The sequence below is a fragment of the Ceratotherium simum genome, unplaced genomic scaffold (assembly GCF_057802395.1).
Source record: "Ceratotherium simum simum isolate JZ-2026a unplaced genomic scaffold, ASM5780239v1 HiC_scaffold_43, whole genome shotgun sequence".
NCBI classification, from domain to species: Eukaryota; Metazoa; Chordata; class Mammalia; order Perissodactyla; family Rhinocerotidae; genus Ceratotherium; species Ceratotherium simum.
In genome coordinates, this window is record NW_028261259.1 from 1,131,199 (window position 1) to 1,143,773 (window position 12,575).

General features: G+C 41.1%; 2 protein-coding genes across 12 annotated transcripts in view; one reads left to right on the forward strand and one right to left on the reverse strand.

Annotated features, from left to right (window-relative positions):
- LOC147911331 (ral guanine nucleotide dissociation stimulator-like) overlaps positions 1-12,575 on the reverse strand; it is a 72,635-nt gene that overhangs the window by 48,317 nt on the left and 11,743 nt on the right. The window lies entirely within an intron of this gene.
- On the forward strand, positions 646-8,218 carry LOC147911332 (uncharacterized). The gene is given in 4 exon segments (XM_087428012.1): positions 646-1,068; positions 6,809-7,193; positions 7,196-7,334; positions 7,336-8,218. Coding segments are annotated over 4 exon segments (1,194 nt in total). The 3' UTR covers positions 7,583-8,218.

The window sequence follows — 12,575 nt, forward strand, 5'->3', positions numbered from 1 at the left end:
AGTGACAGCAAAAGTGACTTTTTTTTTTTTTTGGTGAGGAAGATTGTCGCTGAGCTAACACCTGTGCCCATCTTCTATTTTGTATGTGGGATGCCGCCACAGCATGGCTTGATGAGCGGTGTGTAGGTCTGCGCCCGGGGTCCAAACCCATGAACCCCAGGCTGCTGAAGTGGAGCACATGAACTTAACCACTATGCCACTGGGCTGGCCCCTGACCATTTTCTTAATCATGGCCAAAATGAAGAATTTGTGAAACTGAAACAATGAGTCTTTACTATTTCCCCAGATGCAGAGCACTGTATCTGATGACCAGCTCATGAGTATCCAAACAGTGAGAGAAATGACTGTCTCCCCAAGGTTGTGACCTTCCTGGCCTTTGAGGATTACTTAGAATGGCTCTGATCTGCACAGCTCTGTGCTTCTCTGTCATGTGCTTCACAGCTCTGTGCTCTCAGCTCTGTCCTTCTCACCTCCCTCCTCTTGTGCTTCCTCTGCTCCTTACTTTTCATTGGCTATCCCAACACAGCCACCTCCATCCTCCAACAAATCACATGTGGAGCTGTGTTCACTGTGGCTGCTTCTACTGTTTTGGCCAAAACCATTACCATGATTCTGGCACTCAAGGCTATGAAACCAGGAGGAACAATGAGGTGGTTACTGGTATCAGGGGCTTCTAACTCTGTTATTCCCATCGGCTCCCTGACTCAACTGATTATCTGTGGAAACTGGTTGGGAACCTCTCCTCCCATCATTGACACAGACGCACACTCTGAAAACGGCCACATCATCATCGTGTGCAACAAGGGCTTGGTCACTGCCTTCTACTCTGTCCTGGGATACCTGTGTTCCTTGGCCCTGGGCAGCTTCACTGTGGCTTTCCTGGCCTGGAACCTGCCTGACACCTTTAATGAAGCCAAGTTCCTGACGTTCAGCATGCTGGTGTTCTGCAGTGTCTGGGTCACCTTCCTGCCCGTCTACCACAGCACCAAGGGCAAGGTCATGGTGGCCGTGGAGGTCTTCTCCATCTTGGCCTCCAGTGAGGGGCTATTAGGCATCTTTGTCCCCAAAGTGCTACATTATTCTAATGAGACCCAATAAGAAGGTCTTTGAAAGGTTTAAGGAGCAGAATAAGTTTCAGGGGCAACAGGCATTCTGAGGTTTTATCTCATAAATCTCTATCCCATTTTTAGGTCTTTAACCAATAAACCACTCTGGTTTTTCATTCAGATATTATAAAACAATTGAAATTGCTTTATCTGTTTATCAAAGCGTCCTCTATTCTATTTTTTCTTTCTTTCTTTTTTTTTTTTTTGGTGAGGAAGATTGGCCCTGAGCTAACATCTGTTGCCAATCCTCCTTTATTTTTTGTTTGAGGAAGAAAGACTGGCCTTGAGCTAACATCTACACCAATGTTTCTCTATTTTTTATATGTGGAACATCCCCACAGCATAGCTGAATGAGCGGTATGCAGGTCCATGCCCGGGATCTGAACCTGCGGCTGCAGACCCCGGGCCACAGAAGTGGAGCACGCGAAATTAACCACTCGCCACCAGGCCGGCCCCTCTCCTCTATTTTTAAGAGTTCCTCTATTTTTACAACTCCCTTCAGCCATCAAGCCTCACAAATAGGATTGGATTAATGGCTATCCTCAAAGATTTTGCTGTTGACTCTAGCTATTTCTTCCATTTTTATGTATACAGTAAGCACATTCTGTATTTCTTCTTCCACCTCTCTAACCTCAAAAATTCATTTCGTAACTTAGAAATTTTCAGGCCATCCTCCCTTGTACCCTCTCTGTTTTGTTTCATCAACTGATAGTTACTACAAAGATTCATAGTTGGGTAGAATATCTAGGTTATACATATTTCCTTTTGTTTTCTTCTGACTTCTTCAGAGTTTTACATTTTAGCTTTCAAATATATTTGGAATTTTTTCCCAAATCAAAAGTTACTTAATTTTTTAACGTAGACAATATTTTCCTCAAACTATTTATTAAAACATCATTTTCCAACTTATACAAAATGCTAACATTATCACAGACTAAGTCCATACACACAATGAATTGTTTCTGGACCCTCTATATGCCTCCTTCAATTTGTCATTTTTGTTGGATTTTTTTCTCCAATAACAAACGTTAGAGAATGCGTTGGTATGTCACTTTTTCCATATTCCCTCTTGTGCTTCATTTGTCTAAAAAGTTCTTATTTCTCCTTGTAAAATTTCTAATTCATGTGAATTTGAGACCCAACATTTTCATTTTGTAAAAATTATATTATGCTTGTAACTTTATTATGTTGAATCAAATACTGTGAGTGGAAATGACCTCTCTACAACAGTAGATATTGATAAATACACTATTTCTCTACTTAATCAAGGACTTTATTTCCTTTCATAATGCTTTATCACTTTTATTTCATTTCCTCGATTGTATTTATTTTCAAAGTCATTGATTTTGGTTCCTATTTTTATTATTCCCTTACTTCTGCTTGCTTTGGGTTTACATTGCACTTCTTTGTCTAATTTCTTGAGATTGGAGCTTTGATTATTGGTTTAAGGACTTTCCTGTTTTCTAATGTAAGCATTTAGTGTTATAAATTTCCATCTTGTCATCGCTTTAGCTGCATCTCACAAATTTTGATGTATTTTCATTTTCATTCAGTTCTACTTATTTTTATTTCCTTGGAGAGTTCCTCTCTGAAGCATGCTTATTTATAAATGTGTTCATTTCCAATCATTTGGAGCTTTTCCAAACAAAATTGATTTGGGATATGGTCAGAGAACATACTTCGTATGATTTCAACTATTTTAAATTTGTTGAAGCTTGTTTTATGACCCATCTTGGTGAAAGTTCTATGGGTGCTTGATTAGAATGTGCATTCTGGTGATGTTGGGTGGAGGATCCTATAAACGTCAACTGAGTGGTTTGTACGTGTCAACTGGATACTGTTGTTCGGTGGCATTGTTCAGTTCTTCTCTATTCTTGCTTTCTGTCTAGCAGTACTATCAATTGCTAAGGGAGGTGTTGAGAGGGCCGTGGAAGTCCCTAACTGTAACTTTGGATTTCTTTCTTTCAGTTATCAGTTCTTAATTCATGTATATTGATGCTCTAATTACTATCTTCTTGGTAGATTCACTTTTTTATCATTATGCAACGTCCTTCTTTGTCACTAGTAATTTTCTTTGAGCTGATATCCACCTTATGATATTAGTGTAGACACTTGGCTTTTTTTATTAATGTTTGCACAGTATAACTTTCCATCCTTTTACTTTCAACCTACCCAAGTCGATATATTTGAACTGAGCTTCTTGTAGACAGCATATAGTTTGGGTCATGGTCTTTTACCTACTTTACTAAACTCTGCCTTTTTTTTTTTTTTGTGAGGAAGATCAGCCGTGAGCTAACATCTGCCAATCCTCCTCTTTTTGCTGAGGAAGACTAGACCTGGGCTAACATTCATGCCCATCTTCCTCTACTTTATATGGGACACCGCCACAGCATGGTTTAACAAGTGGTGTGTCAGTGAGCACCCAGGATCCGAAGCCCGGCACTTAATCCCTTGTGCCACCCGCTGGCCTTTAAACTCTGCCTTTTAATTGGTGTATCTAGATCATTTACATTTAAAGTAACTGTTAATATGTTAAGGTTTAAGTCTGCTACTTTTATTACTTGTTTTTATTCCATTTCTCATTTCTTGCTTTCTTGTATTTATTGACTTCCTCCCACAGCCCTCCCCTTAGAGTCGCTGAGTCCCAGTCCACCCCACACCACACCCTAGCCTTATCCCTCCCACGCATTCGCCCACCAAACCTGGTACCCGTTCACAGCCCCGCCCCTGGAACTTGTCTCCGCTGACAGCGGCTCTGACCATCCGAACTTGCGAACCCTGGGCCACCGAAATGGAGCACGCGCACTTAACTGCTACACCACCGGGCAAGGCCCAATAATTTCTATCTTTTTCATGGTCTCTATTTGGTAAGAGTTCCATTTCCTTTAGTTCTTTGCACATGGTTTCCTTTATCTCTTTGAGCATACTTAAAATAGTTGATTTGAAGTCTTTGTCTGGAAAGTCCCTTCTTTGGGGACAATTTCTGTTAATTTCCTTTTCCTGTAATGGGCCAAGCACTTTTGTTTCTTTGCATGACTCATTTTTTTTGTTGTTGAAAACTGGACGTTTGGCTATAGTCTGGCAATTCTGTAAATCAGATTTCCCCCCATCCCTAAGTTTTGTTGTTGTTGCTTGTTGTAGTTGGTGTTGTTTGTTTGGTGACATTTCTGAACTAATTTTGCAATGTCTGTATTAGTCACGTGTGGCCACTGAAGTCTCTGTTTTGTTAGCTTAATGGCCAGCTAGTGATTTGTCAGAGATTTCCTTAAATACCTAGAACCCAAAAACTCACAGTCTTTGCAGATGGTCTCTGTGTATATTTTGGAGCGTGCTTTCAAAACTCAATCGGGCGATTGCCAACTCTGTCTTAGCCTTCACTTCCTGCTTGTGCAGAGCAGGAAGGTCAATCAAAGGTGAGGGCTTAGTGCCTTCTCAGGTCTTTTCGGAGCATGCACCCAGCCCTGGGTATGTGCGTGGTCTTACGTATACCTAGGAATATGTGGGAGCTTTTCGAAGCCTTTTTTGTCCGAAACATCTTATTCCCTGCTTTCCTCTTAGACTTTTTGGTTAGTCTTTTGTTTGGTTTAATGGTTTTCCCTTGCCCCAGGCAGCAGTGGCTAATACATTTAAATGTGTTTGGCACATGCCCCAGCCCTCCACCCTTCATAGCCACCTCAGCACTGAGAGAGTTTGGAGTTAGACAAAATAAAAGCAAGCCCTTTGAGCCAGTCATTCAGGGAGCCACCACACAGGTCAAAACAAGCAACCACAGCTCTTTGAGAAGAAAATCCGTTCTGCTCCCTCCAGTAGTAGGAACACAGGCTGCTGTCTTCAAGGTGACTGCCATGGTGGGGAACAGGTGATGGGCCAGGGTCAGTTAAAGTGTCACAGAGCTCTCTTACCAAATTCACTTCTTTGTTTTGATTAAGCATTATTCTGGTTGCTGTAAACTTTTTATAACTCTCCAATGTTCTAATCAAGTTGATTCTGACAGTTTTTACCAGTTTATTTGCTGGTGTTTTGTAGAGTGTTGGACTTTGAGAGTTACCTACTCCACCATTGTCACTGACATCACTTCTCACAAGTCTTTCTTAAGCACCTTTATGTTCCTGGGTCTGTGCTAGGAATTAGGAATATGGTGGTGAATGAGGTCTGTGCTAGGAATTAGGAATTAGGGAATAAGGTCCCTACCATCCTGGAGCTTGTGGTCTAATGCCTTCCCTATCAACTGAAGATCTACTCCTTGCCCTGACTTCATGTTCTCCATGGATAAAAGCTTTGGGGCTTTTAAGTCTGTATTTGAAACTGGGCATGAACTTCTGGGACCAGTTATCCCATCACCCTGGATATTGACTGAGGATGCTTGCATTTTTTTTCTTGGTGAAAGATAGTTTTACTATATTTGTTAGAATTCAAGGATAATTGTACTGCTGCTCCTAAAGTCACACCTGCTCATCTATAGAAGTGTGGGCCTCAGTTCCATGGTGAGGCTTCTTGTCCCATGCAGAGTCCCCTACATCATATGTCTTTTCTCCATGTATAGGGAATCAAGTTGATAAACCTAGTCTGCTCTCCGAATTGGAGCAAGAAGATAAAGCGAGGACAGAGGAAAGAGGAATTCTCCCAGGCACCTGTCCAGGTGAGCACTAGGTATATATGAGTCTTTGTCAGGAACCTCTCTGGCCTGTGGCTTGACAGTTTGGAGTATTACATTAGGAAATGTCAATCAGAGACATTTGTAAAATGCCCTTTTTTTCCGACAAGAAGGCCAAAAACGTTTAGTATGAGCCTCCTCGTGGACCTCCTTTTCTTTTTCTTTAACTTTCTGTTCATTATCTCATACTTTACTTTAGCCTCAGAGGGGGGAAAAAGATCTCTCTCTTCCTTCTTAAATTTAAGTCTCATATGAGCTCTTTGTCTAGTTCCTTCTCACTTTACATTCCTGACAATTCCTTCTTTCCATCAGCATCAATCTCAATATTTCTAGAGTCTTCTTTAATACAAACCTAAAATTTTCACACTCGTGTCCCTTTCATTGTAAACCTCCTGAAAATCTCTAACCCCTTCGGGTCTACCTTCACTAATGTGTGCATTTTACCTTTTCTTTCCTTCATCAACTTAAATTTCTTTTCAATTTGTTTTGGATTTGGAGACTCTACTTAAAGTCCAAGGGTTAACTTCTAAGCAGCATGTTTTTAGAGAAGAGCAATCTAAAGGTTTAAAAATGGTAAGATTTCTGATTTTCCACAGTAGGAAAATACCATAAATTAGAAAAGCCACAAAGTTACCAAGGGATTCATTTTCCCAAGAAAAAGTTGTCCCTCTGGAGAGGTACCCTGAAACTCTTGTGAATTTGGAGAGAAGCATAAGTTATCTCCAAAATTTTTTCTTCCCTGAGTGTTCACACAAGTAAATGTTTCCATAAATGTGACTCAGATGTTGAGTGTTTCAAACATAAATTTGTCTTAAACTTATCAGAAGATGCTCTGTGAATCTGATAAGGACTTATGGCAAAGCATCCATCTTTTTTAACTTCTGAGAACTCAAACCAGCAGAAATCATATACAGGCACTCAAAGTGGCAAAAACACCAATTATAATGATGTTATACATAGCAGAATTCCTGGAAGAAAAATTCCTATGATAGCATTGAATATTAAAAATATTATAAATTATAGTTAGCATTCATTTCTTAATCAACAGGAGAGAAGTCATCTTGGAGTGAAACTCAACGAGTGTAATCAGTGTTTTAAAGTCTTCAGCACAAAATCTAATCTTATTCAGCACAAGAGAATTCATACTGGAGAAAAACCCTATGATTGCAATCAATGTGGCAAATCCTTCAGCAGCAGTTCTTACCTCACTGTTCATAAGAGAATACATAATGGGGAGAAACCCTATGAATGCAGTGACTGTGGGAAAGCCTTCAGTAATCCCTCATCCCTTAGACTGCATATGAGAATTCACACTGGAGAAAAGCCCTATGAATGTAACCAGTGTTTTCACGTCTTCTGCACTAGATGTATCCTCAAAAGGCACAGGAGAGTTCATACTGGGGAGAATCATTACGAATGTAATCACTGTGGAAAGGCTTCATCACGCGCTCCTCCCTTACTGTCCACAATAGAATGCATACAGGGGAGAAACCTTATGAATGTCATGATTGTTGTAGAGCCTTTAGGAAGAGCTCACATCTGACACAGCATGTGAGAACTCATACTGGAGAAAAACTGTGAGTCTAATGAGTGTGGAAAATCCTTCAGCAGTAGTTTTTCTCTTACTGTGCACAAAAGAATACATTACAGAGAGAAACCCTACGAGTGCAGTGACTGTGGGAAAGCTTTAAATAATCTCTCATCTGTTAAGAAACATGTGAGAACTCACACTGGAGAAAAACCCTATGAATGCAATCATTTTGGGAAATCTTTCACCACTAACTCTTACCTTTCTGTGCATAAGAGAATTCATAATAGGTAGATATGAATATAGTAACTGTGGGAAAGCATTCATTGATCTGCCATCTCTCGGGCATCTTCGGGACTCACATTGGATGTATAAATTATTTGTTGTGTAATAAATTATCCCTAAAATTTAGTGGTTCAAAACAACAAGCATTTATTATCTCACAATTTCTGTAGGTCAAGAGTTCAGGAATGGATTAGCTATGTAGTTCTAGCTCAGGATCTCTCATGAGAAGCAAGATGTCAACCAGAAATGCAGTCATCTAAAGTCTTTGGGACTGAAGGGTCCACTTCCAAGGTAGCTTACTCACATCCCTGGCAAATTAGTGCCAGTTGTTGGCAGGGGTCCTTCAGTTTCTCCTTATGTAGGTCTCTCCATGGTGCTGAGTATCGTCACAATATGGCAGCAGGTTCCCTCCAAAGGAAGTGATCCAAAAGAGCCCATGCAGAAGCCGTAAGTCTTTTATGACCTAGCCTCAGAAGGCCATATTCTCTCTTCATCTGGATTGTGTTGGTCACCCAGACTGATCCTGCCACACAGTGGGAGGGAACTACACAGGATATGAATACCAGGAGACAGAGATCACTGGGAATCCTCTTGGAGTCTGGCCTTCAGTGAAGAAAAGCCTTCAGCACACCCTCATCCTTCTAATCTGATCAATATGCAGTAGCATTCAATAACCCACACGTTAACTCACTCTGGAGAGAAGCCTTCTAAGTGCACTGTATGTGGTAAAACCTTCAACACAAACTCTGACCCTACTGTGTGCCAGAAGATGACCTACTGGGGAGAAACCTAAAGAATGCAATGGCCGGGAGTCTGGTAAGAGGCCCCCATCCTAGACCGAGGCTGGAATGTGAACTGTGGGCCCCTCCTGACCATCTCCCCACTTCCAGCACCAACGCCAGGCTCTCATTCAGGGCTCTTGATTGTGTGCAACAGAGGATTGTTAGAGTGATCGCTCACGGAGCCTCTGGGAGGACGGGGACGGGCTGGAGCCTCGCTGAGGCCGCTTCTATTAGCTGTTGTCCAAATCCATCTTCATCAGAGCGTAGGTCCCCCCTCCTGGGTCAGAGTCTGCGTGGGTGCGTCTGATCCACGGAACGGTGCCCTGGCTGCAGTGGGGAGGCTGCAAATGGCCATATCTGGCATTTTCTGCTTTTAAATCGGGAAGCTGGTGTTATCTCCCCCAGGATCATAAAGTGAGGGAAGCCCTCAAACACAGGATAGGGGTTCAGTGGCTGAGAAACCAAGAAGGATGACAGATGTCTACTAGGAGGCCCTATACTTGAAGTTTTATAAGAGGAAACACTGGAGACGACATGTGTCAGCAACCTTGGGAATTTCGGCTCTAATTGTTTATGTTAAAGTTGATGCACCTGGAAAGCATGCGTTGGACTTGGCAGTCTTCAGCGAGGTGGACACGACCCATCACCACCTCTGCCTTTTAGGGCCCTTGCTAAGGGCTCCACCACTGTTTACACTGAGAAGACCTGGTGCCTAAGCAGAGCGGAGCTGACTGGATGGCAGTGAATAGGAAGGGTGATGGGAGACATTGACGTTGGGCCACTGAAGCTGAGAGTTGGACCAGCAAATGGTGGTCCAGAGCAACCCAAATATCCATCATCTGATGAATGTATAAACACAGTGTGATCCGTATTTCTGTACGTTGTATGTTCTTCAGCCAAAAACATATGAAGGACACGTGCTACACCATGGATGCACCTTTAAGACCTTCTGCTAAGTGAAAGCGTCTAGTCAAAGAAGACCACTTATTATATGATTCCTTTTCCATGAAATGTCAAATATGGGCAAATCTGTACAGACAAGAAGTCAATTTGTGGTTATTTAAGGTTGGAGGCGGGAGTAGGAAGTGCAACGGTAATACTAAATTATTTCTATTTGGTTCTTTTACAATTTTTTCTCCTTATTGATATTCTCTCTGAATTGAGACATCATTCTCTTTATTTTCCTTGGTTCTTTGTCCCTACTTTCCATTAGCCCTTTGAGCATATATTAGAGAGTTATTCTGAAGTCCTTGTCTCATGAGTCCAACGCTTGGGCTTCCTCAGGAAAAATTTCTGTCAATTTCCACTCTATTTCATCTGAACCAGCTATACTTTCCTGTAGCTTCATATCGTTTGTAATTTTGTAGTGGTAACTGGACATTTTGCATATTACAATGTGGTTGTTGTGAGAATCAGATTCTCCTCACTCTCCAGATTTTGCTGTTGTGGCTTTTTATGAGCTGCAGTCATCCTTTTGTTTAGTGACTTTTCAAACTATTTTTGCAAAGACTATGTTTTTTGATGTATGTGGTCACTGAAATCTGTTTTCAGTTATCTTAACAATCAGCAAGTGACCTGACAGAGACAGAGATTTCTTTAAATGCAAGGATCCAAAAGAACACATTTTGGGCCGGCCCCGTGGCTTAGGGGTTAAGTGCGCGTGCTCCACTGCTGGCGGCCCGGGTTCGGATTCCGGGCACGCACCAATGCACAGCTTCTCTGGCCATGCTGAGGCCGTGTCCCACATACAGCAACTAGAAGGATGTGCAACTATGACATACAACTATCTACTGGGGCTTTGGGGGAGAAATAAATAAATAAATAAATAAATAAATAAATAAATAAAAGAACACATTTTAAAAAAAGATAAAATTAAAATCTCCAGCCTTTGCAGCAGGTACCCCTGCATTTCTTCCTTAGACTTCACCCCCTACCTGCATGGAGCCCACAAATCTGCCAGAGGTGCAATCCCAGGTCTTCTCAGTTCTTCTCTGAGCACCCATCCAATCCTGGGCATGTACATTACACTCCAGCTTCTCTGGTAGATGCAGTGGCCTTTCTAAGCTTTCATTCCCCAAAAAACTTTCTCCTCAGATGCCTCCTTTCCAGCTATTTATGTCTCTCTCCTGTCTTGGACATCATCCCTTGCGCAGGCATCTACCAGTAGCATAGACCTTTAAATGTTTCATCAGACAATGACACCACCAGGAAAGTCCCTCCAGCCTGAGGGGGAGAAATATGTGTCACCTTCTGCGCTGTTCCCTCAGGGGCCCGAAAGACAGATCACTACCACCCCGTCACATAATCACCCTATTTTAAGAAGCAGGTTAGTATTTGTCTCCTGGCATGAGGGAGCCATGCAAGGAATCTTTCCTCCCATCCTCACGACCTCTGCTGTACCAAAGAATGGCAGCGGGTAGGCATTAACCAAAAACACCACAATGCTTTCTTACCCAAATTCAGCCATGTTTCCTTCATTAATCACTCTTCTGGATGCTGTAAGTTTTTTATTATATTTCTGAGTTCTGAAACACATGATTCCGTCAGTATTGTCCAACTGAACGGTTGCTTCAGTGGAGAGACTTGTTCTGTGTGTACGTTAATTTGCCGTTTTTGTTAACAGAACTGGGGAAATGCTTTGATATGTCACCTTTGTCCTTTTTCTCCTTCATGTTTCTTTTGTTTGGTGGTTGCTTCTCAAAAATTATTTCATTTTGTAAATTTTCTCTTCCATATGAATTTAAGAATCACCATCATGATTTCAAAAAACATTATGATTTTTAAGTTTATTACATTGAATCAAGTACTTTTGAGGAAAACAACTCCTCCATTATTGTTGGTGAAAACAACTCCTCTGATATTGTCACCATTCAGATCTGCCTGAGCCAGCTCCCAACCTCAACTTGAGAGCAGAGGAGGTAGTCGGTTGAATAACATCTCCCAGAGATTCAAGTCCACCCGGAACCTCAGAATGTGACCTTATTCCGAAACAGGTCTTTGCAGATGTGATTAAAGATCCGCAGATGAACTCATCCTGGATTTAGGGTGGGCCCTCAATTCAATGACTGGTGTCCTTATAAGAGGAGAGGACCCAGAGACATGGAGGGAAGAAGATCACGTGAAAGACGTAGGCAGAGATTGGAGATCTGCTGCCACAAGACAGGGAAGCAGGTACCACCAGGAGCTGGAAGAGGTGAGGGAGGATTCTCTGCTGTTGATAAACCCTGAAGCAATTGTAGGGCTCCCCTTTGTTCTCATTCAAACCATCAAAACCTAATAGTACCTTGTCTTAAAAATTCTGATTATCACCTGGCTTACATCATTTAAATTTGGGTTTAGTCACATTGAATCTGAGGTCAAATAGTAAATTCAAAAGCTTCTCTAGTAAGCAGAGAATCAGATGAGAAATAAAGACTATATATAGATACAATTCAAAGTCACTAATAGTTTCATAAAACACATGCAATTTGTTATAATATTAATGACATGATAAAATCTCTAATTCTATCATTTATAATTACAAGTAGGCACATGGCTATTTAAATGTTCATTTTAATTAACTGAAATTATATAAAATTAAAATTTCAGTTCCTCAGTCACCTTTGCTTTATTTCAAGTACTCAGTAGCCACATGTGACAGTGCAGATATAAAACTCTTCTATCACTGCAGAAAGTTCGATTGGACAGAGATAAGCTACTGCACACTAGGTCAATCCTTTGGTATAAAATACATGCTAACACTGGAATAAAGAGAAGATTTTGTACATTTTTAGTACTCATGTACAGCTAATTGTAATTCTTATTTTCTTATAAAATTTCCTTTCAGATCAAACTTCTTCCTTTTATTAATGTAATTCAGGATTTAGTCATTTACAACTGGGAATACTGTAGTAGTTGCATCAAATGGCAGTAATCATATTATAATCTACCTCAAGCACTAAAACAAGAATAGTCTTCTCTGAGGGAATTTAGACTGTAACTTCACTCTTCTCCAATGGGCCCATTCGTTTACATAAACTTGTCAGCATAGTATTTATTGCCTTCTAACATCATTTTTCCTGGGTAGAAAAATTACTCTTGACTTATTGTCTAACCCTGTCAAAGTATCTCGCCATCATAAAAGTCACATTACCAGGACTTTAACATACATAAAATTTAAGATTATCAGCATTTTGAATGATCTCAAAAAAGAAAAATTCATTCTGGGGGCCAGCCCCGTG